Source organism: Carassius carassius, chromosome 35 (assembly GCF_963082965.1).
Source record: "Carassius carassius chromosome 35, fCarCar2.1, whole genome shotgun sequence".
Classification (NCBI taxonomy): Eukaryota; Metazoa; Chordata; class Actinopteri; order Cypriniformes; family Cyprinidae; genus Carassius; species Carassius carassius.
Genome location: NC_081789.1, coordinates 10,860,539 through 10,888,148, shown reverse-complemented (window position 1 = coordinate 10,888,148; position 27,610 = coordinate 10,860,539). Strand labels below are relative to the sequence as shown.

General features: G+C 35.4%; 2 protein-coding genes across 4 annotated transcripts in view; one reads left to right on the top strand and one right to left on the bottom strand.

The window, feature by feature from the left end:
* acad11 (acyl-CoA dehydrogenase family, member 11) overlaps positions 1-27,610 on the bottom strand; it is a 145,461-nt gene that overhangs the window by 34,837 nt on the left and 83,014 nt on the right. The gene's annotated exons all lie outside the window — the stretch shown is intronic.
* ackr4b (atypical chemokine receptor 4b) lies at positions 13,182-26,568 on the top strand. 2 transcript variants are annotated; one of them, XM_059524419.1, is made up of 2 exons: positions 13,182-13,432; positions 25,192-26,568. In XM_059524419.1, the coding sequence occupies exon 2, from the start codon at positions 25,199-25,201 to the stop codon at positions 26,354-26,356; it is 1,158 nt and encodes a 385-aa protein (XP_059380402.1). In that variant the 5' UTR covers positions 13,182-13,432; positions 25,192-25,198; the 3' UTR covers positions 26,357-26,568. The 2 variants fall into 2 exon arrangements, with proteins under 2 accessions (XP_059380402.1, XP_059380403.1); XM_059524420.1 differs by lacking the exon at positions 13,182-13,432 and adding an exon at positions 14,514-14,850.

Genomic DNA, 27,610 nt, shown 5'->3' with positions numbered 1-27,610 from the left:
GGAGTGTTTACAAAAGGTATGATCTTATAGAGATGACAAGTGCCATAAATCAATCAGATTAGCCTTCTCTAAAAACACACGACATGGCCTTAGAAAATATTTCAGAATATTTCAGTTTTACAGATTCGATTATGAAATTTCTAATGAAGTTTTGGAAGACTTGTGGCTTTAGCTACACTGTGTTGCTAAACTCATATCCTACATCAACAATTTTTTATTTATTTAATTTGTGAACAAATGTTGATTATGTATCTAGTCAGAAAGAATAATGAGCAGACACCTTTTTATTTTGGGTATGTAATTTCTGTCTCCATGCCAAAAAATGGGGAGTGACTGGTAAGGGGTTAAATGACAATTAATAGGTAATTTTCATTGCCAGTAATGTGAAATAAGTGAACATAAACATACAAGCTTGATAAAAATGATCATTATTGAAGGAAATTTCAGATGGCACTTAGAGGATTTTTCATCTGAACTCTTCATATTTAGAATAACCTAAATAACTGCATCAAACAGAGGGGCGTGTTAAAATTAAAATTAAACTTACCAAAATAATTGAGTAAAAATTCAATAAAAGCCAATGTCATGTATGTAGGCTATTTGTGGTGGTATGGAATACTATTTTATAAAGGTTTCGAGGAAATAAAAAAAGTTAAATTACTTAAATAGTTAATTTATAAATATTGTTATTTTTAAAGTTTAATGTTAACTTATTTCTACTCAGTTTTATTTATTAATGTACCAGATGCAGTTACTCAGATTTACTACATTTTTTAGAGTGTATCCTCCATCTGTTTGCATCTGTAGATTTCTTCTAAATTCACCAATTTAGATTTCTAAGTTTCAGGGGGAAAGACTCTTGATGTAAATCAATAACTGGGGACGTTCTGTATGCAAATTAGGCGTCAACTAGTTAAAATGCGCACATTTGCATCTAATTGACAGGGAAATGCAGGTAAATAAGATAAACAAAATAACTAAAGCATATCACCTGGTGGTGATATATGCGTATTTTATTAACTTATTTTATTACATTGCTTGGTTGAATTCCAATGTAGAATGCGGTCTGTGAAGTATAACAGACCGTTGCCATGAAAAACAGAGCGTTGCTATGGACTCACAGGATTCTAACCGTAGAGACGGAGCGGACTATTTTCTTTAGCGGAAGCAATACAATCGGGTTTAACAATCGGGGGAGAAGGAGAGGGAGCGCTTCAGAACTCCTGACCTGATATTTAGATACTATATTTCAATAAATATATTTGTTTGACAGGGAAGCTGTGTGCAAACAGAAATATATATTATTTTTCAAAAAATAAAAAAAAAAGCATCCCAGAAAAAAGGGCACTTTCTCTCCAGGAATAAAAGGGGCAGGTGCTCAAGCCCCCTTTCATGTCTATGTGTGCACGTGCCTGTTGTTGGGGAAATATTTTCTGCGCCATTAACATTAGCCAATGTTTATGGACCTAACTGTTGTTACGGCCTGTGTATGCAGGCGTGAATACATCAAATCAGAGGAACGAGGACGATAATAAATCAAAAGAGGAGTTTAATGAACATCAATAACATTAACAGAGGTAACATTGACAATCGCGGACAGGGAGGAACTAAACAGACAGAGTTTTAAACACAAGGGATGTAATCTGGGGAATAGAGAACAGGTGGGGATTAATCAATTAACCAAACAAGAAACGGGACATGACCAAAATAGGGAAACAAAAAGGAACAGAAAGTCCATGAATGTAACAACTGTGACAGTTTTTCAAAAACATGTTTGATCCAATTCCAAATATTTCAGATACAAATCTCATAATTGGAGGTGATTTTAACTCTGTCCTAGACCCGTATTTAGAAAATTCCTACTCCTCAAAAATAATTAGTTCCAACTCCAGTAAATTTTTTATTTAATATATAATTAACTCTAATATGTTTGATGTGTGGAGCATTCTCAATCTGAAGGCTATGGAATACTCTTTTCATTCTCAAGATCATAATCTATATACACGAATAGATTATTTCATTCTGAATGGTAAACTTATGTCTCAGGTCTGTACAGCTAAATATCATAATATTATTATATCCGATTACAGTCAAGTGACTTTTTCTATTAAAAATTATAATTTGGAGAAACCACAAAGAAATTGCAGGCTTAATTCTCATTTATTTACAAACAAAGACTTTATTAATCATTTAAAACAGGATATAAAAACCTTTTTTAAATTCAATGACCAGCTGGACATTTCTATGGGAGTGTTATGGGACACATTTAAAGCATACATTAGGGGTATTAGGTCTTATCAAGCATCTCAGAGAAACAGAAATGTGGTTGAATCAGAGGTACTAGAAGTTCAAATTCATGAATTAGAAAATGCTAAACATCCATGTATTGGAAAATATTGTAAAAATTGTGCACTTAAAAATAAATTGAATTAAATTTTGTGTTCTAAAATTACAGGAGAATTTCTTACTTCCTATAGGGATAAAAATAGTAGTTTTCAAAGGTTTTATGAGACACTGTAATCGTCTAAAAGAAATATAGATCCTACAGTTATTGCTCAGTTTCTAGTTCAACAAAATCTACCCTCATTAAATCAAGAGCAAGTTTAGGAGTTAGGTGCAGAAATTGCTATTAAAGAGATATCAGGTACTATAAAATCTCTAAAAGTGTGTAAAACTCCTGGTCCAGGTGGATTTTGTAATGAATTCAATAAATCCTTCAACAAATTACTATCACCTTATTATTATAAAGTAGGGTTTATAAACAGGCATTTATAGATCAGTCTCTGTCATCCTCCCTAAACGAGGCAATTATTACTGTAGTTCCAAAAAAAGGAAGGAATCCAGAGGAACTGGGTTCTTATAGACTGATTCCACTCTTAAATACAGATCAAACGATTCTGGAAAAAAACTTTGGAATGCAGACTAAACACAGTAATTAGAAATTTAGTGCATCCAGATAAAAATGGCTTCATACCAAAGATATTGGGGTAGGGACACATGCAGTTTGTGTGTTGTCTGCTTGAGTGAGAAGCATGCAGAATCAGCTCTCGAGGGAATTGACAGCCCCTGATGCAATCTTTTTTTATTTCTTTTACTGCTTTGCTTCACTCTCAGAAGTCTCTCTTTGAGGAGGGAGCCTTCACTTGCGTTTCTTGCAGTGCCTGCCCCGCTTTCACCGAGGTGGAGCAGCGGCTGGGCTCATGGGTTTCACATATGGATCTGGTGGAGGGAAAGTAGACGGTAGTCCTGGGAAAGTAGTCCCCATCTTCTTCCCTAACCACCAGATCCAAGCCCGCACTGCGTTCCTTTCCCCCCGGGAGAGGGTGCGACGCTCCGCCTGTCTTTCTCCAAGGAGAATGATACGGAGGGCATCGATGAACTGGCAGTTGCACAAGCATCAGTTACACAAGCATATTATGCCTAATATTATAATGAGCAGCATTAATGAGGAGCCGAGTTCATGCAGTCTGCTTTCAAATATAAGGGGCTGATTATTGCATTTCCAGCTGTTTAGTGCTCTGCTCTCACCGGGCATGCTCCGAGGAGTGTGTCCATGCCTGTGATCTTGCGATTCCGGTCCCGCTGCTGCTGAGGCACGGTGGTGGCTAGATTGCGGGGATCGCACATGAAGTGGCGGATGGGTTGGAGACGGCTCTTCCTATCTCCACCTGCATTCCCTAGGTCTAGAGCTTGTTCTTGAGGCTCGGATGCCTGCTTCGGTTACTTCCCCCTCTCAGTGATAGCTCGCTTTTCTCCAAGGAGATTGATATTGTTTGTGTGACCAAGCATTGTGTGTATTACATCATTTTCAGTTTTTGATGTGAATCTTACCACACTAGACCATGTTTACTCGTCTGGTTGTTTAGTTGCATTTTATTCTGAGGAACGAAATGAGGATATTATCTGACTATGAGAAGTTGGATATATCATTTTCGGTTTTGGATATAAATCTTATCACACCAGACCGTGTTTACTCGTCTGGTTGTTTGACTGCATTTAATTCTGAGGAATAAAATGAAGTATATATCTGACTATGGAAAGTTAGATATACAGGGGCTCTTGAGATAAACATTTCTCAAGTAAGAGAACATGTTTACCTCTCTTCCTCAGAAGATGTTAAGGTGGTCAGCAGGGGCTGCTGGGTGGGAGCAGTAATGATTGATCTAAAAGATGCACATATCTCCATCCTGAGTGGCCACGAATGGCCACCCTACCCCTGGACTGTGAAGTGGTCGCCATCTGACATGGCATATAAACTGCCTGGAGATGAAAACACTGAAAACACTAAAACACTCGCCATGTGTTGGTGGGCACCGGCAACACATCGGTGGACTCATACATCAACCAGTATAATGTTCGCCGGTTCCCGCCTCCTTCTTCCCAACCTACGAACTGTGTTACACCCTTCAATTTTCGATTTTTAGCATTTCAGTTTTGGAAAAATGTAGGGTTACAAAATGTAGGGGATTTATTAATAAATGGAAAATTTGCTTCCTTTGAGCAGCTGTGTGAGAAATACAGTATTCATTCTAATCACTTCTTTAGGTACCTTCAATTAAGAGACTTTGTGAAGTCTAACATTGCTAATTATGTCACAGCTACACCCATTTTTTTGGACACATTTCTGGAAAGATGTCTTCGAGATGGTAGTACCATCTCCTTGCTCTACAAGTGTTTAGAACAGGTGAAAAGTTAATCTATGGAAAACATTAAATCTGCCTGGGAAGAACAAATTACAGTAGAAATGTCCACAGACATTATCTCATTCAGTTTAAAGTGCTTCATAGACTTCATTATTCCAAGTGTAAATTGAATAACATATTTTCACAAGTGTCTCCACTGTGTGACAAATGTCAGTTCAGTTCCAGAGTTTCTGGAACAAAATATCCCAAGTTATTTCAGATACACTGGACATTCCTATTGAACAAGATAATAAGATATCCCATATTAATTTTATTTGGAGTTTCCAAAAAAACTTTGAGACTTACACGTGTACAACAACAGCTTGTTTACTATTGGTTGATCTCTGCCAAAATAACATATCCTTTTAATTTGGAAGAAAAAGTTCCAACTCCTAAATTATGCCTGACAGAGTTGACGGGTACACTACATTTGGAAAGAATCAGGTATACACTAATAGACAAGATTTTTTTAGTTGTTTTATTTAAAAAAATGCGGTCCCTCGTTATTTATTTTCTACAAACTTGTGATTAATATGTTTATTATGCCTTCAGTACCTACACTGACCACTGGATAGCACTTATGCATCAAGTTTTTGAGTGGGGGGGAATTCACTATGTACAACATTTTGTTGTCAAATAAAATGTTTATATATTCTAATAAATATTCACTAGCACTTTACAGTCCTGTTCCTCATGTACATACTATGTACTTTTTATAGTAATTACAATAACTATGTAATAACTAGGTACTAACCCTGAACCTACCCCTAAACCTAACCCTACCCCATGTAGTTACCTTGTATTACCAGAACTTTCTTGGATAAATACACTGTAAGTACATTATACGTACATGTAAGTGTACATGTAACTTACATGTAAGTTATGTACTGTGATAATACTAATAATATCAACAAATACTACTACTACAAATAATAATAATAATAACATGAGTATTTGAATCTGGTGCTTTTTTGAATAAGTATTATAAAAATTCATTTAAAATGTATTGTAAGGGAATTCCAATGTTTTATTATTAAAATTATGACAATGTGAAATTTGTAATACATTTCTCATTATGCAGAAATAATTATAAAATTATGTCCCCATGATTTTATTACATTTTAAGAAAACTATTACATTATGAACATTTTAATAATTTAATACTTATTACATTGTGTGTCATTATAACTAGATATGTTCCGATACCCTTTTTCTCTTCCCGATACCGATTCCGATACCTGGGCTCAGGGTATCAGCCGATACAGAGTACTGATCCGATACATGGGTGTGTATCTGTATATACAGCTGTATATACTACTAGCCCTGTGTAAATTGCTAGAATTATTTTATGGCGTGCTTCAGAATTATCCCTTATTAAAACATGAACAAATACATGGTGAACTACTGTATTTATTACAGTTTTTTTATTATCTGACATTAATTTGACAGTAATATTACTTATTTTCTTAAGCGAAAAATAACTTCAAATGCAGCCAAAAATCTAACACCGCAAACTAAAAAAAATATATTTTAGTTTTACAATATAACTGTATAAAAAATGGCAACAAATAAGTCTAGGAAAATAAAAAATTATATATTAATCAGATAATCTCTTTACAACAAAACAAGTAAAAAACAAGCAACCATCTAGGCATAATTATTATTATTAATAGAGACGTATTATTACTACTACATAGAGACATAGCTAAATCTACTGTAGGCTACGAAGATCATGCCATGAAGATCTTTGATTGTCTGTGTTTATGAGATGACAGTTTTCTCAAATGAAACGGTAAATTCTCATGAAGTGACAGTTTATGCGTTCGTGTCCTCATATAGTGACACACGACAGAGACTACAAAACAGCGAGCTCCTGCACATCTGCGCCCGTCACCCACAGAGATGTAGAATTTGCAGGAGTAATATTTAAATAGTATTTTGCAGTTTTATATTCACAGACAATAGTATATATTCGGCTACAGTCTGGAGCCCTGCGCTTAGACTAACACGGAAGTGACTGAACGCAACTGCGGGAAGTTACTCTGGAGTTGGTAACTTACTACCGGTACTACAGAGACGCGGGTATCATCACATTTTTCAATTTTGATCACCGACTTGGTAGTGAAGTGCCAGCTCTTGTGGCATCCCTAGTCGCCGTTTTACTGTCTGGTTGGTCCAGTCTGAAATACTGCTAACGCGTTTTCATTTCTTCTTCGCTGCTCTAAACAGGGGTTGCTTGTGGCAACACAACTTCCTGTGTTTGCAATGCATTCTGAGCAGCGAATAAAAACCGTGCAGCGGTTAGGCAAAGCTAGCGGTCATAACTAGGTCTTGTTAACGAAAATGGTATCGGATCGGTATATGGTTCATGTACTTGCCGATGCCGATGCTAGAATTTGTTGTGGTATCTGTGATATTTCCGATGCTAGTATCGGAATCGGAACAACTCTAATTATAACAGTATGCTTCGTTATTACATGAGTTGCTACAAGATCACAATTTGAGCTTTGGAGCACAAGATCACCCTAAAGAGAGCAGCCTAAAAAATGGAGCGCAGCTGGAGGACCACAAAACTAGAGGTATTTCGTATTGCTTGGCGGGAAAGTAACCTATCCTACAGAAAAGCATTAAAAACTGCTAGATCCGATTACTTTTCTTCTCTTTTAGAAGAAAACAAACATAACCCCCGGTATTTATTCAATACAGTGGCTAAATTAACGAAAAATAAAGCCTCAACAAGTGTTGACATTTCCCAACATCACAGCAGTAATGACTTTATGAACGACTTTACTTCTAAAAGCGATACTATTAGAGATAAAATTGTAACCATTCAGCCAACAGCTACAGTATCGCATCAGACAGTGCACTATAGGCCCCCTGAGGAACAGTTCCTCTCATTCTCTACTATAGGAGAGGAAGAATTGTATAAACTTGTTAAATCATCTAAACCAACAACATGTACTGTATGTTAGACCTTATACAATCTAAGCTCCTAAAAGAGGTGCTTCCAGAAGTCATAGATCCTCTTCTGACTATTATTAATACCTAACTTGACTTAATATTCTAACTTGACCCCAACGAACTAATTAATTATATACCAATCTCGAATCTCCCTTTTCTGTACAAGATACTAGAAAAGGTGGTATCCTCACAGTTATATTCCTTCTTAGAGAAAAATGGTATATGTGAGGATTTCCAGTCAGTATTTAGACTTTATCATAGTACTGAGACTGCTGTCCTTAGAGTTACAAATGACCTCGATCACAAGTGCAGTATGAAGTACCTCAAGGCTCAGTACTAGGGCCACTACTCTTCACGCTTTATATGTTACCCTTGGGAGATATCATTAGGATATATCATTAGCTTTCACTGTTATGATGATGATACTCAGCTCTATATTTCTTCGCGGCCCGGTGAAACACACCAATTTGAAAAACTAATGGATTGCATAGTCAATATAAAAAACTAGAAGACGAGTAATTTCTTACTGCTAAATTCGGAAAAAACAGAGGTTTTAATTATAGGACCTAAAAACTCTGCATGTGATAACCTAGAACACTGTCTAAGACTTGATGGCTGCTCTGTCAATTCTTCGTCATCAGTTAGGAACCTAGGTGTGCTATTTGATCGCAATATTTTCTTAGAAAGCCACTAGCATTTGTAAAACTGCATTTTTCCATCTCAAAAATATATCTAAATTATGGCCTATGCTCTCAATGTCAAATGCAGAAATGTTAATCCATGCATTTATGACCTCAAGGTTAGATTATTGTAATGCTTTATTGGTTGGTTTTTCTGCACGCCTTAGTAAACAAACTACAGCTAGTCCAAAATGCAGCAGCAAGAGTTCTTCCTAGAACCAGGAAGTATGGCCATATTAGCCCGTTCCTGTCAACACTGCACTGGCTCCCTATCAAACATCGTATAGATTTTAAAATATTGCTTATTAATTATAAAGCCCTGAATGGTTTAGCACCTTAGTATTTGAATGAGCTCCTTTTACATTATAATCCTCTACGTCCGCTACGTTCTCAAAAAGGCAATTTGATAATACCTAGAATATCAAAATCAACTGCGGGCGGCAGATCCTTTTCCTATTTGGCGCCTAAACTCTGGAATAACCTACCTAACATTGTTCAGGAGGCAGACACACTCTTGAAGTTTAAATCTAGATTAAAGACCCATCTCTTTAACCTGGCTTACACATAACATACTAATATGCTTTTAATATCTAAATCCATTAAAAGATTTTTAGGCTGCATTAATTAGGTAAACCGGAACCGGGAACACTTCCCATAACACCCTTTTGTACTTGCTACATGATTAGAATAAAGGCATCTACGCTAATATTAGTCTGTTTCTCTCTTATTCCGAGGTCACCGTAGCCACAAGATCCAATCTGTATCCAGATCAGAGGGTCACTGCAGTCACCCGGATCCAGTACGTATCCAGACCATATGGTGGATCAGCTCCTAGAAAGGACCTCTACATCCCTGAAAGACAGCGGAGACCAGGACAACTAGAGCCCCAGACACAGATCCCCTGTAAAGTCCTTGTCTCAGATGACTACCAGGACAAGACCACAGGAAACAGATGATTCTTCTGCGCAATCTGACTTTGCTGCAACCTGGAATTGAACTACTGGTTTCGTCTGGTCAGAGGAGAACTGGCCCCCCCAACTGAGCCTGGTTTCTCCCAAGGTTTTTTTCTCCATTCGGTCACCGATGGAGTTTCGGTTCCTTGCCGCTATCGCCTCTGGCTTGCTTAGTCGGGGTCACTTCATCTACAGCGATATCGTTGACTTGATTGCAAATAAATGTACAGACACTATTTTAACTGAACAGAGATGACATCACTGAATTCAATGATGAACTGCCTTTAACTGTCATTTTGCATTATTGACACACTGTTTTCCTAATAAATGTTGTTCAGTTGCTTTGACGCAATGTATTTTGTTTAAAGCGCTATATAAATAAAGGTGACTTGACTTGACTTTGGCATTTACTGTTCTTTCTGTAAAAACCTTTTTTGTAACTATGTCTGCTTGGTAATTACTAATAATGCATCTATGTCTTGGAATCCAGCATGGAATTATTCTGTAATTGAGCTATCAGAACTCAATTTGATTAATAATTTTGATTAAGCACTATAAATTTCAATTTGTTAAAAGTTGAGGGGTCTCCCCTAGAGGGAGCTATTTCTCAGACTGACATGGATTTTGCACTTGCATTGCTGAGTGTAGCACAAGTTTTTATTGTACATGTATATGCACTACAGTTGCTAGCATGTGCATGCACTTACACACACAAACACATGCAATGCTCAAAGCCCTTTTAACTAAAATTATTCACAGACCGCCATAATGCACATAATGACTCATAGCTGTAATAATTTACAGCAAAGTGAAGCATGCACAGGCCTGGGGCCAATCTGTGATTCAAGGGGATGACGGGTGTGTCCCACAATCATTCTTTTCTGTTTACTGTCCAGTATTCTGCAAAGGACATAAGAATATGATACTGCCCAGATCAAAAGAGTAAAGGCTCAGTTTAGTGTGAATGTATAAGTAAGTGCTGGATGTGATAAAAGCCTGCAGGGCAAAATATCCCACATTGACAGAAAATGTTTTTATAAACCTGCATATGTCCATTTAAAAGAAAGAAAGAAAAAAAGAAAGAAAGAAAGAAAGAAAGAAAAAAAGAAAGAAAGAAAGAATGTCCAGAAAAACTTCACCTCCTACGTAAAAGGTGGGATTTATAAAAAACAAACTTGAAAGGAAAATTTTAGCACTTGCACAACGTTTTAATTTCATGCATTTACATTAAATATTACACTCTTGTTAATGGAGATAAGTCCAAAATTATATGGATTTAGACTAGTAGTTGATGCACTTGATTAGGCTACTTTTGTTGTGGTATTTTATGTTTTAATGATAGCAAGGATTGCTATAGGTGCACAATAATTTATTTTTCAAGTGAACTGCACATCTCATGTTATGAGAAAATATTCTTAGCGAGAACAATTATCAATGATGTGCACTTATTTCTATATTGTGGCAGACACTGCTGGATTCGGTGGAATGGTCTATTGTCCGGCTGAATGGGACCAATGATAATAGCTTACTGTACAATCACAGCTACACAGAAGTTATGATGTCGTGTGAAGGCATCTCCACAACATTATGAAAAATACCACTGTATTTTAAAGATACAACTTGAAGAAAATAGTAAGATTTGCACGTTTCCTTTTTCAAATAATTTGTCAATGATGCACAGTCAGATAATCGTATTTACACTGCATTACATCCTTATCAGCAAAACTGCATTCAAATAATTTAATTATTATTATTATTATTTTAAACAACTGAAATATTATTGGGCCAGTTGTATTCTAAATTGTTTTTCTGAGAACTATTTTAAAGTTTTTTTATGGAGGTTTTGATATATTCATTCTAAAACAAAAGAATGCCAAATTATTTTTAGCAATGAAAATTAATGTGTATGGCACAAATGACATTTATAGCCCGTATCTCATATTTCTTTAATGTCTTGTACATTTGACAGTGTTAAACATGGTGTACCGTGGATGGTAATATGCATAGAAATAATATGCAGATGAGGTTATGCATAGTAAAACTAGGCATTGTAAGCTCCATATATGGATAGTTTGGGAAGGAGTATGGCTGGAGATAAACATACGCACAATCTTCCCCTGACTGGGATTTATAAAGGGATTTTGGGCAAGTTCTGGTGTACGCATGGTTTTTATAAATCTGAAAACTTTTGAGCATATGCAAAATCTAGCTTTCATGTCTACGTACACTTTTAGGATGAAATCTATGGTGCGTTTTATAAATGAGACCCCTGGTGTAAAACATGACAAGAATAAGGAGAATCTACCTATAAACATAAGCACCATTATAAAGTGGGGATTACCATAAACCACTATTGTTTTTTATAAAGCTACTGTAATTACAGTAAACCAATCCTACTAAATAAACACAGTCACACATAGTTCATGTTAAAACAATTTAAAGTTACAATGGTCTACGTAAATTAAAAGATAGATAAAATTAAATACATTCACAAACAAACAGACAATTTAACAGCAGGTTATTATGTAACCATGGAAAATTAAAAGACAAGTACCCACAACCTCCCACAAGGCAGCATTTTCTGACATTGTGACTCATATGCGTTATAAGAGCACTTGGACAAGACGTTGAATCCACAATTCCACACATAACAGAGACACACCTTAGATCCAGATAGACACACACACACCCTTGAAACAAACACTCAACACTTCACAATTCTGGAAAGACAAGTGTTTTTTCCTAAGGAACAGTTAGTCACTAGCCTGCATGCATGTTTATGTGTGGGTGTGTATGTATATGTGCTGGCAACAGTCCTTATTTTAGTAATTTTTCTGATGAAAACACAGGCTGTTTCTCAGGGTGTGATATAACAGACTTGTCCTTTCATGTCTGCAGGTTGTCCCCGTACAAGCCACCAAACACGCGACTGTACGCTGCACTGTGCATGCCATAATGGCCAGACTCTATCAAACAAACAAATCACGCAGGGCCCTCCGGAATGCTAGCACTCTCAAATAACAGGATTAGTACAGATGAGCTACTGCAAGGAATTACACCAATTAAACAAGACCCTCCATTCAACAGTTTATTTCACCCTTTACAGCTAATATCCTCACTGAACATGACATTCTTCAGAAAAATAATCACAATATCTATTTTTCTACGCAAACAATCCAAATGACTGCACTTAGGAAAGAGCGGTTAAAAGACTGTAAACTTAATTATGCACAGTGATTTCCTGCATCAGCGCCTGTATCTAGTATTTCCAGGAAATCACTGCCATTTGAGAAAAAACACCTCTAATCTATTCCTCCAGTTTTCAGGATTTATCCAGATTAGAGCATCACAATGATTTAGTTTTTTTTTTTTCCTTTTCAAAACTGTATGCATTCTGGTATGCATGAACAACAAATGCTTCTATGAATGACCTGGTAACATCAGAAGCACCTTTTATTATGGGTGCATAAAGTTAACAATGTAAACCTATGCACTGGGTGTGACACTCAAATATTCACATTACAATCTCAGAGTCAGATCATATGCTCATGCAAATATATAACAAAGAAAGAAAAAGAACCACATCTGCTGCAGGAATATTCTTGACGATGGAAGTAGTTTGACAACACTACAAGTGCATAAGACATTATTTTAATGTGTGTATGTATATATATATGTATATATATATGCATATATATATATACATATATATATATATATATATATATATATATATATATATATATATATATATATATATACGTACAATTTAAGTTTACCTAATCTGTGTGCTGTAACTAAATCAATTGTTTTGTTGTATTTCATTTTGCTGCATTAACTGAAACTGCTATTCCAAAATTTACAGGAGATATATGTTGTGTTGAGTTTTGATTTGTTCTGTTATGAATATACCAAAATTCTTCCGCTCAAAAAAAGAGGGTCTCTGTAACCTGCAAAAGGAGGTTAATCTTTATATCCTCAAACTCTTTTCGCCTCATTTCTCTCTCTCCTCTACAAATCTTTTTCTCTGACGCACACGCAAACACACACCCATGGCCGTCCTCTTGCCCCAGCTGCAATTATCAACAGAGCATTTCACTTCTCTAGGTTAAAGGCAGCTCATTCCAGGACAGAGTGTGACTCAGACGCTACAGAGGTAAGACACACTGCTGTATTTGCATTTCACATTCACATCAAAACTGTGGGTAACTCAAAGTTAAAGGTTTTGATCACTTTGTGTCACAACACAGGGAACAGGCATAACTTTAGAAAATCATTATTGAAAGTAAACACTTGATTAAGAATACAGCAAACAAATTCCCATTAAAGTTACAACATACTCTGAATTATGGTAACGTACATTTATTATGATTTTTAGTCAGTATTTGGATTTTATCTGTTGGATTTCTTTTGCAGTTATTTTCCTTCACTGTCATCTATTTAGGCAAGGCAAAGTTCTGCTTACCGATCTTCAAAATGAGTTTATGACAGGGAAGGTAAAGTTCAAAATAAACACATATCAGAAACACATTTTAAATATGATTATGAAAACTGTGTTTGCAAAAATAAAAATCTTGTTTATGTATGCTAGTGAGAAAGCAGAATGGAATGAAGGTTTACCAGTGCAGTGTTAAAGTAAAAGGATAAAAAGGTTTAACATAACCTGAGCTCCATGATAGACTTAAGTAATAAAATACGACAATACAAATTCTGTAATGGATTCAGGAATAAGAACAATAGATCACCTTTTTACATGATTATTAATTCTAAAGCATCAGACATTCCGCATTAACAGTTAAACTGTAACTTTTTTAATTAACCATATACAAATGCATATAAAATAGAATAAAACACTTTGACACTGTCAAATGTTAACAGAACATGTTGTTAATGTAATGAACTACACTTGGATACTTGTGGTTCACCCAAAAATGTAAATTCTTTCATGAGTTACTCCTGAGTTTCTTTAAAACCTGTATGAATTTCCTTCTTATGCTAAATATACACACACACACACATATACATATATATATATATATATATATATATATATATATATATATATATATATACAATAAGAATAAAAAAAATATAATAACGTGTGGCCAAGTATGGTATCCCATACTTGGAATTTTTGTTCTGCATTTAACTCATCCAAGTGCAAACACACCCATAGCAGTGGGCAGCCAATGCTGCGGTCGACCAGGGAGCAGTTGGGGGTTCGGTGCCTTGCTCAAGGGTCTCTCCTCAGTTGTGGTATTGAAGGTGGAGAGAGCGCTGGATATTCACTCCCCCCCACCTACAATCCTTCTGGACCTGAGATTTAAACCCGCAAACTTCGTTTTACAAGTGCAACTCTCTAGCCAGTAGGCCACGACTGCCCCATGACAGCCCTGAAAGAATTTGGGTAACCAAACATTTGCTGGTCCCCTTTGACTTCCATAGGATTGTTTTTCTCCAAACAAAGAAAGTCAATGGGGACCAGAAATGGTTTGGATACCAACTTTCTTCACAATATCTTGTTTTGTGTTCAGCAGAAGAAAGGAATTCATACAGGTTTGGGACAACTTGAGGGTAAGTAAATGAAGACAGAATTTTCATTTTGGGGTGAATTATCCATTTAAATTTATATATTGTCTGCTGATGTTTGCATTAACTATTTATTTAGCAACTGCAACAACACAAAATTCAAAAACAATACAAATAAAGTATATGCATTTAGTCACAGAAATGCTTTAATAGTGTATTAGTCTATTGGTATATTATAAAGTTTAAAATGTGCAGTAAAATTTTAAATGTCAGCAAAACAAAAGAAGATTAATGTTCAGAAATTTAGTACAGAACAAAAAAATAAATAAAAAAGGCCATGGATAAATATGTTGTTATTCATTAACATTTTTAAAACAGGAGCCAAAAGGTTTCCAAAATAGGAAAAAGTTCGATCCCAACTGCGGCTTTTCTGGAAGAGACGTGCAGTTCATAATTGATCACTAGGACGTTTTTGAATAGTTTTTGACTGATGTTTTAAACATTTTAGTTCTTTCTGGTTCTTTTGAAGTAGCATAGAAAAATAAATTAACATGGTAAATATGAATAGACAATAAGCAAGTACGAAAAGCAATATGCATCAACTATAGATCTTTTAACAGCTGGTTTGCTTATCACCCAGAAAGACAAAATCATCTCCACTCATGCCCCTATTAAACAAGCATGTGTTTCACAGATTGGCAGGTACACTCAGTGTTGTGTGGAACTACAGATAAGCAGCTGGCAAAAGCCAAAGATCTGTGGGTTTAGAAATGCAAACAACGAAAAAGACCAGCCGTGAGCATTTCTACACCTTCACCTAAAAGATTTCAGGGTTAAATAAACTCCCCTTCAGTCCAGACAAACTATAGCAAAGCTACTAAGTCTACAATACGTCCAAAGATAAAGCATGCACAGACATCTAAAATTTAATCATTTTGTAATTGTTTGGCTGTGCAGAGTCTAACAACATTTTGCAGACATTATTATAGACAGATGTGAATTTTAAGGTGCTGAATCTTATTAAGATAACCTACAAATACCATATTTCAGAATATTTGATAATTTGCTAAATAAACGTCCATTCCCATGAAAACAAGTTTTTAATGCAGAGAAAAACATGAGACATTTTCTTTCTACAATAAAAATAACCTAAGCTGAATGCAGATAAAATATATTGTATTAGACTGTAAATTTTTATAATACAATATTATTTTTCTTCAACATATTTATATATTTTCTACAATTGGTAAAAAAAAATGTTTTGACAGATTTCTTTTGTTTATTTTTAAAGTTGCTTTGGATTACATCTGCTTAACACACAAATGTAAAATGTTAAAACCATTTTGCCCTCTAATGCTGTGTTCACACCAAACGCGAATAGAGTGTCTGGCGCGAATGATTTCAATGTTAAGTAAATGCAAAGGCGTGTTTACGCGCGTCTGGAGGTCTCGCGGCGGGAATGAGGCGTTTAGTGCGGCTAGTTCGCGCGAATGATGCGAATTGAGCATCTGGCGCGATAGGCGCGTTACGCGCGAATTGTGCTTTTGTGCATTTATGTGTTTGACGCGAATTCGCGTCTGCCGTCCGAGTTGAAAAATGTGAACTTTGGTGTCAAGGACGTTTTGTTACTGCGTTGACCAAAGCGCAAGCGCAGCGGTGCGAATCATTTGCGTGCTCGCGCGCACGTCGCGGTCAAAGTTCAAAATATTTTTTTTTTTTTTTTTTTTTTTTATTCAACAATTGCACAGTTTACATGAGCGTTCCTCTCCATTTAAAAATGACATATTGTGCATTATCCAACATTGCAAGTATTTTAACATAGAAAAATAAAAATAAACAAAGACTCACATCATCACAACTTGCCAGGGGAAGTACAGATTTACAAAAATATATTAAATTGTTTACACACCTTCACAGTTTTTGTTGCCTTTTGATTAAGCGAATACCTAATCGTGTTGACATATTGCTTGACCTCAATGTTAAAAGCAATAAAAGATGTTTTGGAATGCGCAAACTTACATGTATGAATGTAAAACTTTGCCAAGAGAATAATGAGATTAATAATGAAAGTTTCATTAGGCCTAGTCTTAGTTCTGTAGAGGTCATAAAGGCCAAAAAGAACATCCTTCCAAAACAACTTGAAATCTTTCTCAATTTTTTCTGCAATAAAATTACAAATATCAGACCAAAAACTCTGGACAAAAGGGCAGTGCCAAAACAAATGGGTAACTGTTTCAATACTCATAGAGCAGAAAGTGCACATTACATCAATGTCTTTTTTAAATGTTTTAACAATATAATCATTAGACGGGTAAAACTTATGAATTATTTTAAATGATATTTCTCTAATTTTGTTGGTCAGCAAATATTGGTTGGGTAAGAGCCAGACCTTCTTCCAGCATAGGCGTCGATTTCGGGGGGGACGGCTGTTTTAATTCTTCTCTTGCAATTAATGTTACGTTAGACTTCCTTAGCCACCAACTTAATTAACTAGTTACGGTTTGCGTTCATACAGCAAGTATTGGGGGAGATGATTGTTGAGTAGTCAGTATCTTGTTTAATTATTGCTTGAATCTATTGCTGAATTCTGGAATAGTTGTGATGATGATGATGATGATGAGGAATGGATCAAGTTTTAGTCAAAATGCCTGATGTAGATTGGATGGATGCATGTTGTTGTGAATTGAGAGCAGTCAGATCATGGTGTGATAGTCAATAGTGTTCATCTGTGCTACACGTATTTTTGCTTTTTCAATCTTGATAAAATTTGTAGTGCTTAAGTTGTGTTGTGTGTAGATATGGTAAATTGTACTGGGAATTAAATCAAATTATTACATGGCTTGGTTGAATTCCACTGTAGAATGAAGTCTGTTATTTCTTGATAATAACACCGTTGCCATGAAAAACAGAGCGTTGCTATGGACGCGGCAGGATTCTAATCGTAGAGACGGAACTATTTTCTTTAGCGGAAGCAATACAATCGTGTTTAAATCAATAAACTCTTTTTTAAATCAATATTTTGTGTCAAATTATTGATTTATTTGGTGGGTAGCCATGTAATAAGCGGGATAATGTAGAGCAAGGCCCGATTTTGGTTTAGATTTTTTTCCCCGTTTTCAGTGGTTATAACAAAGCAACATGAAAGAGAAATTTGGTAATCATTGTTTAGGTACATTAAACCACGTCATGGCCATGTCATATTGTCAACATGGTACTTATATGATGATATGAAGCAGATTAGTGGGTCATATATCATATGTCTAATGCTTTGTACGACTTTCTTCTTCATAAAACGAGTCGGACATCACATTTTTGTATACATTTTTATTTATTTACATTAATAAGATACAGGACGTCTTTCAAAACATGACCTGCGCGAAAGAGAAAAAAAAAAAGCATCATTGTACCCAGCACTTCTGAAAATGCACTTCTGAATGTGTCTCTGTCCCCACCACATTTCAAACCAAACTGACGCCCATGTCTTCCAGTCAATGTTTTGCACAAATTTATTCCAGTATGGAACCACATATGGGACTGTGATAATTTCTGTTTTGAACAGGGATCTAATTAGTTTATTGTTCTTACCATTGTTACAAGAAAAACAAATCTTACCAACTGAAGTGTCAGTCAGCGATAACAAAGTTAGTTGTTGAGTGTCCAATCTGGGTTGAGCTCTATATAACATGCAGACACCAGAAGAAATTGCTCCAAAGACTTTGGCATAATCTCCAGGAGACACAGGAATTTTGTATTCTTCTAGAAACTCACTATAAGAGTAAAGACAACCATCCCTGTTAAATAATTGGTCAACAAAAATAATGTTATTATTAAACCAGTAATCAATAAATAAAGATTTGTTTTTAAACAGTATGTCTTTGTTGTTCCATATGTAATATTTGTTGGGTGAAAAATTGTGTTTAAAAATAAGAGACCATGAAAGGAAGGCCTGGCGGTGAAAGGATGCCATTTTTATCGGGACTTTATCAATATTATAATTACAGGTTAAGAAATAACTCAGCCCACCCAGTTTTGACAGAATATGATATGGTATGACATTCCAAATAGAATTAGGATTTTTAAAGAAATGTTTCAACAAATTTACTTTAAACGTATTATTAAGAGTACAAAATCGATAAAGTTTAATCCACCCTTTTCATAGTCATTTGTTAGAACAGACTTCTTCATATGATGGGTTCAAAGTTCAAAATAGTTCAACTTTTGCCGCTGCGCTCTGTGACGATTACCAGCGCGACCAATAGAATCGGGGGATCCAAACAAGCATGGAAATCAAAATGGATGAACGGCTAGCACTGTGTGTGTCAAAATTTCCTGAGCTGTACGATACAAGTATGAGGTCGTATAGGGACATCGTCAGGAAAGCTGTGTCATGGAGACAACAGACTATGATAGAGCTCCCGCTAAAAGTTTTTAAAACTCCGCCTACGCCATAGCGCAGCGCAAAACGAGTTGTATCTGAAGGGCAACGCTGAACCCAGCAGCAAGCGGCAAGCACCGTGCATACCGCGTCCTGTGTGAAAGGGCCCATTAGACGCGAGTGCTTTTGTGCATTTAAGCGTTTGACGTGAATACGCATCTGCCGCCCGAGTTGAAAAATTTGAACTTTGGCGTCAATTCACGCCGCGTTAACCAATCAGGAGCCTGCTAGGAGTCACTCATTCAACAAGGAGGAACGACTGATGTTGTCAGTGAGCAGTCAACCGGAGCTATATGACAAAAGTTCATTTTTCTATAGAGACCGGAAATAAAAATGACCTATATATATATATATATATATATATATATATAAAACATATTAATAGATTAATTGAATAAAGGCCAAAGATAAGAAACGTTTCGTTTTACCCTAAACGAATTATATTTTATCTTGAACCACTAAAGAGACATCAGAGCCAGCGGCAAATGTCAGAAGGTCTAGCCGAGGTGAGGCTGCTCTCGGCAGATACATGAGCTCTGAGCTCCCGCTGATCGCATGGAGCTCAAATCCGAAATCGGCGAAACACATTTTTTTTTAAATAGACACTGTCTTTATAAATAAACCGCATATTTGAGTTTAAAACAACTACATTCTCGTCTGAAATACTTTTAAAACGTCTGTTGTGAAGCGAATTTCACACGCGAATGAAGCGATTGATCTCAAAATGTTCAAGTGGCAAACTAGACATGGTAGACGCGAATTTGACACTCTATTCGCGTTTGGTGTGAACACAGCATTAGAGTCTAAAACATCATAAAAAATCATAAAAAATAAGTAGGAAAGCTCTTTCAGATCTATTTCAGATTTTCTGTAACTGTAAAGGATGTGTTTTTGTGACGGATGTGATGGCTGAAGCTGTGTTATTCTGATCTTACGGCTGGTTTTCTGATCCATAAAAAAATCGAAGGAATCCCTCTTAAAACTCAAAATATTAGCTGCTGTTTGAAGTAAGAAAATCTTAATCAAATATCTTCAAGCAAAATTGTGGCTGTTGTCTGTATTTTGTGAAGTTCTGGGACACTAGACGGCATTAAAGAGTCTGTGAGAGAAAAAGTGTCTGATTTTGAAGATAAAGTGAGAAAATTATTCAGTGAAAAGTTACAGTTGGATCACTTGAAAATAGAGCTTGACTGGGCTCATAGAACTGGGAAGCCAGCAACACCTTCAGAAAAGCCCAGACCTATTGTGGTCAGATTTCTGCGGCTTAAGGACAAACGGGCTGTTCTGGATAAAGCAAAGAACTTGAAGGGCTCAGGCATTTTCATCAATGAGGACTTCTCTGAAACCGTCTGTCAAAGAAGGAAAGATCTACTCCCTGCAATGAAGGCGGCTCGAGAGAGATGTGACATTGCATATTTGAGATATGACAAACTTATTGTCCATCCACCAACTCAAAATCCTCCTCAACAAAGGAGGACCAACAGTTAGAGTAATTAACTAAATATACACTCTATGGACTACTATAATACATCTGATTCTGATTTCAATATTATTGATTCCTCTTTAATTGATTCTTATAATTTTGATGTTGACCCAGATTTACATTTTTTTTTCATCATTTGATACCAGAAACCTTTGCAGATTTTATGATGAAACTCAGTTTAATGACTTATATGTTTCCATGCCTTCTAATATATTCTCCACTTTCCACTTGAATATAAGAAGTCTTCCTTGTAACTATGACAAATTTATTCATTATTTATCTTTACTTAAACATAATTTCTCTGTTACTGCTTTATCTGAAACATGGCTTACAGAAGACTCTAGAGAAATATTTAAATTATCAAATTACAATTCAGTTCATTATGTAAGAGAAAATAGATCGGGAGGTGGAGTATCTTTATTTTTTTTAGACAACTATGAATTTAAAGTTAGGGATGATTTATCACTGAATTCAGTAGAATCTGTTTTTGTGGAGCTCTCTGGTGTTTTTGGTGGAAAAAACGTCATAGTTGGTGTCATATATCATTCACCAGATTCTGTTGTCAAAGATTTTAATGAATGTCTATTCAGTTCTCTTTATCTGATTAACAAGGAGGATAAACTTTGTTACATCTTAGGTGATTTTAATATAAATCTTTAAAAAAATAATCCAGATACATTTACTGCAGATTTTCTAAATATACTTTATTCTAGTTATTTTTTCCCTCTTATTCATAAACCTACTCAAGTAAAGGAGAATTCAGCAACTTTGATTGATAACATCTTAACAAATAATTTGAGTGAAGGAATGAAATCTGGAGTCTTGTATGTGGATTTATCTGATCATTTCCCTATATTCCAATTTTCGTCAATCAAGTTTAATACAACCAAACAAAAAAAAAAGAAAAAGATGCTTAAAAGAATTATGAGCAAGCTAAATGTTTCTAAATTTAAAGATATGCTTGCCAGTACTTCATGGAATGATCTTTACAAAGAAAAAAATGCTCATTTTGCATATCAAAATTTTATGAAAATTATTAGCGGTAGTTTCAATGAATGTTTTCCAATTGTTAGCTCTACTAGGAAATATAGTCAGGCCTTTAGTAAGCCTTGGTTTACAGTTGACTTGTTGAAGCTCCTGAGGAAAAAGAATAAATTGTACAAAAAATATATTTCAAATCCTACACCCCTTACCCGTGGTGCTTATACATCTTGTAGAAATAAATATACTTATTACATTAGATCGTCAAAAAAGAAATATTTCTGTGGGAAATTTAAGAGGTGTTCAAATGATACTAAAATCACATGGAAAGTTATAAATCAGTTGCTGCATAGAGATAAGTCTCATTCAGAATTACCTTCAGTTTTTTATGAAGGTGATAATTCTTTTAATAACTTTTAATAAGATTTGATATAGCTCAGAAATTTTATAATTTTTTTGTTAACATTGGACATGTATTAGCCAGTAAAATTCCTGCTTGTAATGGTAATCCACTAGATTATATTATAAGGAATTATCCTTCTATTTCTTTTTTTCAGCCTCCTGATGTTAAAGAAATAAGTGATATTATTGATGAAATGAAAACATCTTCAACCGGCCATGATAACATTTCTTCATTCCTTGTCAAACAGATCAAGCAGTTTATTTTGCAGCCACTGATTTTCATTTTTTCACTTTCTCTGAAAACAGGAGTTGTACCAGAGGATTTAAATGTTGCCAAAGTTATTCCTCTGTTTAAAGCAGATGACCCTTGTTGCTTCAATAATTATAGACCCATATCCATATTGCCTTGTTTTTCAAAAATATTAGAAAAAGTTATATATAAAAGGATCTTATTCCATCTTGATTCTAATTTAATTCTTTATAAACATCAGTATGGCTTCAGGAAAAGTCATTCCACATCTATGGCCTTGCTTTATTTGATTGACAAAGTTTCCTCTGCATTAGAAAATAAAGAATTTACCTGTAGTATATTCGTCAACTTCTCAAAAGCTTTTGATACAGTCAACCATCATATTCTATTGAAAAAATTGCAAAAAAAAAAATGGTTTTCATGATGTTACGCTTGAATGGTTAAAAAATTATATTTTAAACAGACAACAGTTTGTTTGTATTAATGGATGCTATTCCAACAAAGCCAGACTACTTTGTGGGGTCCCTCAGGGGTCCATTCTTGGACCATTATTATTTCTTATTTATATTAATGTTTTATCAAATGTGTCAAATATTATTTTCCCAATAATGTTTGCAGATGACACAACTTTAGTTTATTCTCATTCAAATTTTAATTTTCTGATTAAAAATGTAAATACTGGTTTAACTGCATATGCTACATGGTTCAGATTAAATAAATTATCGCTGAATACAAAAAAATCGAATTATATAATTTTTAGTGGAAAAAAATCATATTCTAAGAACCTCTCAAAAGTCAAAATGGAGACTGTGGAGATATCCCAAGTCTCAATAACAAGATTCCTCGGAATTTTTGTTGATGAGAACTTGAATTAGAAAACACAAATTGACTGAGTTAGCAAGAAAATAAATAAATCTATTGGTATAATTAGGAGGATTAGCAATCTCATTACTACAAATTGTCTTCTTACACTCTATTACAGTTTCATTTATCCATATCTTTCATATTGTAATATAGTTTGGGCAAGCACTTTTCCTTCTACACTTCATAGAATTTTGGTTCTTCAGAAACGTTTTGTCAGGATTGCAACCCGATCTGAGTCACATTCTTCATCTGTGCCTCTATTTTAGAATCTTCAGATACTTACTGTGTATGATATTAATATCACTCAAATATGTGTTTTTATTTATAAGGTACATTTTAATTATGAAAATATCCCAGAGAACTTTAAGACTTATTTTAAATTTAACTCACAGGTTCACTCTTATTCAACTCGTCAATCCTTAGATCTTCATCTTCCAAAGTTTCTTACGTGCAGAGGTCAATTTACTATCAGATTTAGGGGTACCAAATTATGGAACAGTTTATCCCACTTAGCAATAAACTCCACCTCATTAAAATGTTTTAAAAGATATTTAAAAGCCCATTTAACTGCTGTTCTAAATTTTTAATATAGATATTATTCTATTTTTATGTTATGATCATATTTTTTTACTTTTTTCATTACTGTAATCGTCATTAAAATTTGTTGATGTTATGTGTATGTATACATGTATGTGCATGTGTGTTTTGTGTGTGTGTTATGGATATATGTATCTCACTAGTTTGTTGTTACTTTTATGTAGTAAAATGTTTTTATTTTCTATGTTTTTTGTTTTGTTTTGATTTTATTGTAATTATGTCTATAGGTGGAGGCGTTAAATAAGCCCAGTTGGGGTTTTTGCCTCTTCCTGCACATCATTAAATTGATAATTTTTGTTCATATATTTTATGTTTTATTATTATTATTTTTTTATTTTAAGGTGCAAATATAAATAAAAAAATAAATAAATGGATGTGAGAATTTTTTTTACTTTACGATTTTTAGCTCTATAACACAACAAAATGAAAGGCACATTTGGTGTGTAACAGATTTTCACACAAGTCAGTAGACCAGCTAAATAAGCACCAAAAGCTAGTCTTCATCAAATGCATACAAACTAAACTGAACCATCAAAAATCACAATGAAAACTTTCTTAAATTCCACACATCAGTGCAAATTTTGATTCCAAAATTGATGTGGTTAAAGTTCAGCCTCCCTCTATTTGTGTGCCAATTTTCACAGCTTTGTAACCATACAGTTGGTTCTGCCATGATTCAAACTGAAATGACACTATTTCCAGGGAAAGTAAGTAGAGAGCTAGAAGAAAATTTCCCAACATCATAGTGCAGTTCATGCACACTAATCTCATAAAATCAGATTGTTCTGACATGGCTTGAAGGCAGCACATGTACAACTGCAAAGCACAGTCAATGATCAAATTATTATTTAATTTTTTACATTTTACACAAGAAAAAAATGTGCAAAAACTGTACCTTTAGAAGGTACAAGGGGATGAGGCAATAACTTTAAAATGAAAACTTTACCTTATGTCAAGATGCACATTACATTAGAGTAGACCAGTGGTTTTACCACTAAATAGAAATAGATTTGGAATGACCAGCAATACTGTGGCTGATCCGAATAATGTCCTGAATGATTAACATAAATTTCTACCATCAAACCAAAGGTAAAGAATTCCACAATTTATTAAGGTTAAACTGAATAATTTAAGCTGTTGAAAAATACATGAAAAATAAGTTTTTACATTTTACAAGAAAATACTATTTCAGTCTTTTTACTTCAAAATGTTATGTTTAATTCAATGTGTTACTTGCTTTTTTTGTAATTATTTGTATAATATACTAGTAATATCTGAGTTAATTTTTTTCAGTGAACAATTTTCAAAAAAAAAAATCTGAGCGTTAAAAAAAATTCTAGCATTATTAATGTTTACATTTATTTTTCTCTATAGGATCATTATGAGTGTCCTTTTGGATTACGACCATGACTATCATTATCATGACCATGACAATAGTTCCAACCACAGTGACTATGACGACAAGGATTTTCCAGACTACCACACAGTCTGTGACAAACAAGAGGTTCGGTCTTTCGCTGGGATCTTTTTGCCAGTCGTCTACACCCTAGCGTTGATCCTGGGACTGGCCGGAAACTCGCTGGTCATCTTAGTTTACCTTTCCCACAAACGCTTACGGACGCTGACGGACGTCTTCATCCTCAACCTGGCCTTCGCAGACCTCCTCCTGCTCCTGACACTGCCCTTCTGGGCTGCAGATGCAGTGAATGGATGGGAGATTGGCACAGCAGCCTGCAAGATCACTTCTGCTCTCTACACAACTAACTTCAGCTGTAGCATGCTGCTGCTGGCCTGCATTAGCATAGACCGCTATCGTGCACTAGCCAGAGGCTCCACCACCACCAATGCCCCAAGCAGGAGCAATGCCCGCAGGCAGAGGATAATCATGTGCCTCATGGTTTGGGGACTTGCCATTGTCCTTGGATTGCCAGATATGGTGTTCTACACGGTGAAGAAGCAGCACTCGAGTGAGCGTAATGCCTGCCGGGCAGTTTACCCACACAGCATGGCGCGGGCAGCTAAAGCAACTCTGGAAATTCTGGAAGTGTCTCTGAGCTTTCTTCTGCCTTTCCTGGTGATGATGTTTTGTTATTGCAGGGTTGGAATTGTGTTGGGTGAAGCTGCTACAGCGGGTGTACGTGGTGGAAGGAGATGGCGGGCATTTCGGGTTTTAATAGCAGTAGTGGGTGCATTTCTGTTGACCCAGCTCCCCTATAATGTTGTAAAATTAGTCAGAGCCCTGGATGTGATCTACATTTTAGTGACAGAATGTGAAGTGAGCAAAAACCTTGACCGGGCCAATCAAATCACTGAAAGTCTGGCCCTCACGCATTGCTGCCTGAATCCTGTGCTCTACGTCTTTATTGGCTCATCCTTCAAAATGCATGTTCTGAAGCTTGCCAAGCGCTGCGGGCAGACAGGAAGAGGGTACCGCCATGGCAATGAACAGCCCACTGTCGAGATCTCCCTTAAGTCAGGCACACAAACTCACACTCACTCTTCATCAGACAATGAAGATACGAGTACGTTCACCATATGACACCGCAATAAATTCACAATGAGAACTGCCAACTATATTCCAGGACATTGTTTTAAAAATAATAACAATTAACAGTCATGTACACGCTCATTAAGTTCGAAGTATAATTCAGTTTTGATGTGATGGCTAGTGCATGAGTATTAAGTTGAACACACGTTTCTTTTTCTTTGTTAACTTACATGAACACAGGCACTAAAAACAAACTCACCAGAGAGTTACATTTTTGCTCAATGTCCGCACCATTTCCAGTCATTTAAACTAGAGTTGCAGGTATTTTTTAACCCTCTCAAATAGGGATGGGTCACAATTTTAAAATATTCAATTAGTTAATTTAATCATAGAATATCAAATATGTTGTGCAATTATTGTCTAAAGAGTCCCCATGTTTGCGAGAGAAAGTATAGATTATTTTTTACTCCCATCTCCTATTTATTCCCTTTAGGGGTTCCAATTTTTTGAAATGGAAATGGCCTAGCATTATGAGCAGTTGATTTATGCTAATCAGCGGACTGTTATGTTAATAAGTGCAGTCATTCAGTTATGTTTATTGTATTAAAAGATTCAGTATGCTAAAATCATTATCAGGCTTGAGTTAAGATAGCCTACCTTCTAATGAATTAAACAGTATATTATACAGATTGAAAGCATGAATGGTCTCTCTCCTTCTCTCTCTGTTTATGGCTGTGTGGCCTATAGCCTACGTGCATGTGTGCATGCGGAGAAGGGGTGCGATTTCCGAATAATAATCTAATAATTCATAGGGATCTTCAAATATTATTTGTGCCTGAAATGCCCATCCCTATTCTTAAAAGAGCACATTAATATGGTCATCTATTATTATTTTTACTGCCGACTCCATTATTTTTCAGTAAATTGCCAGTATTGGCCAGTACTGCCAACTATGTAAAAACATTAGGGTACATGTGTGAGCTAATCCTTCAGAGCAGGGGTGTCAAAATCAATTTTCGGAGGGCCGGAGTCCTGCAGAGTTTAGATTCAACCCTAATTAAACACACCTTATACAATTAATCAAGTCCTTCAGACTTATTTGAAAACTACGTGGTATGAGTATTTGAGAATTGACCAAGAATTGAGTTTGACACCCCTGATCCAGAGTACATGTTGCTGGAAAAATATTGCTGGACATACAGTAGGCATGTACTTGCTGCTGATGCAATTTGTGTTTCTCAACTGGTGTGTCACGGAGTATACGGCCAAAGAAACCACCAAATTTCTATTTTTTTTTTCTTTTTT

Coding starts and splice junctions, on each gene's coding strand:
- ackr4b (XM_059524419.1), top strand. CDS start 25,199: ATGAGTGTCCTTTTGGATTACGACCATGACTATCATTATCATGACCAT.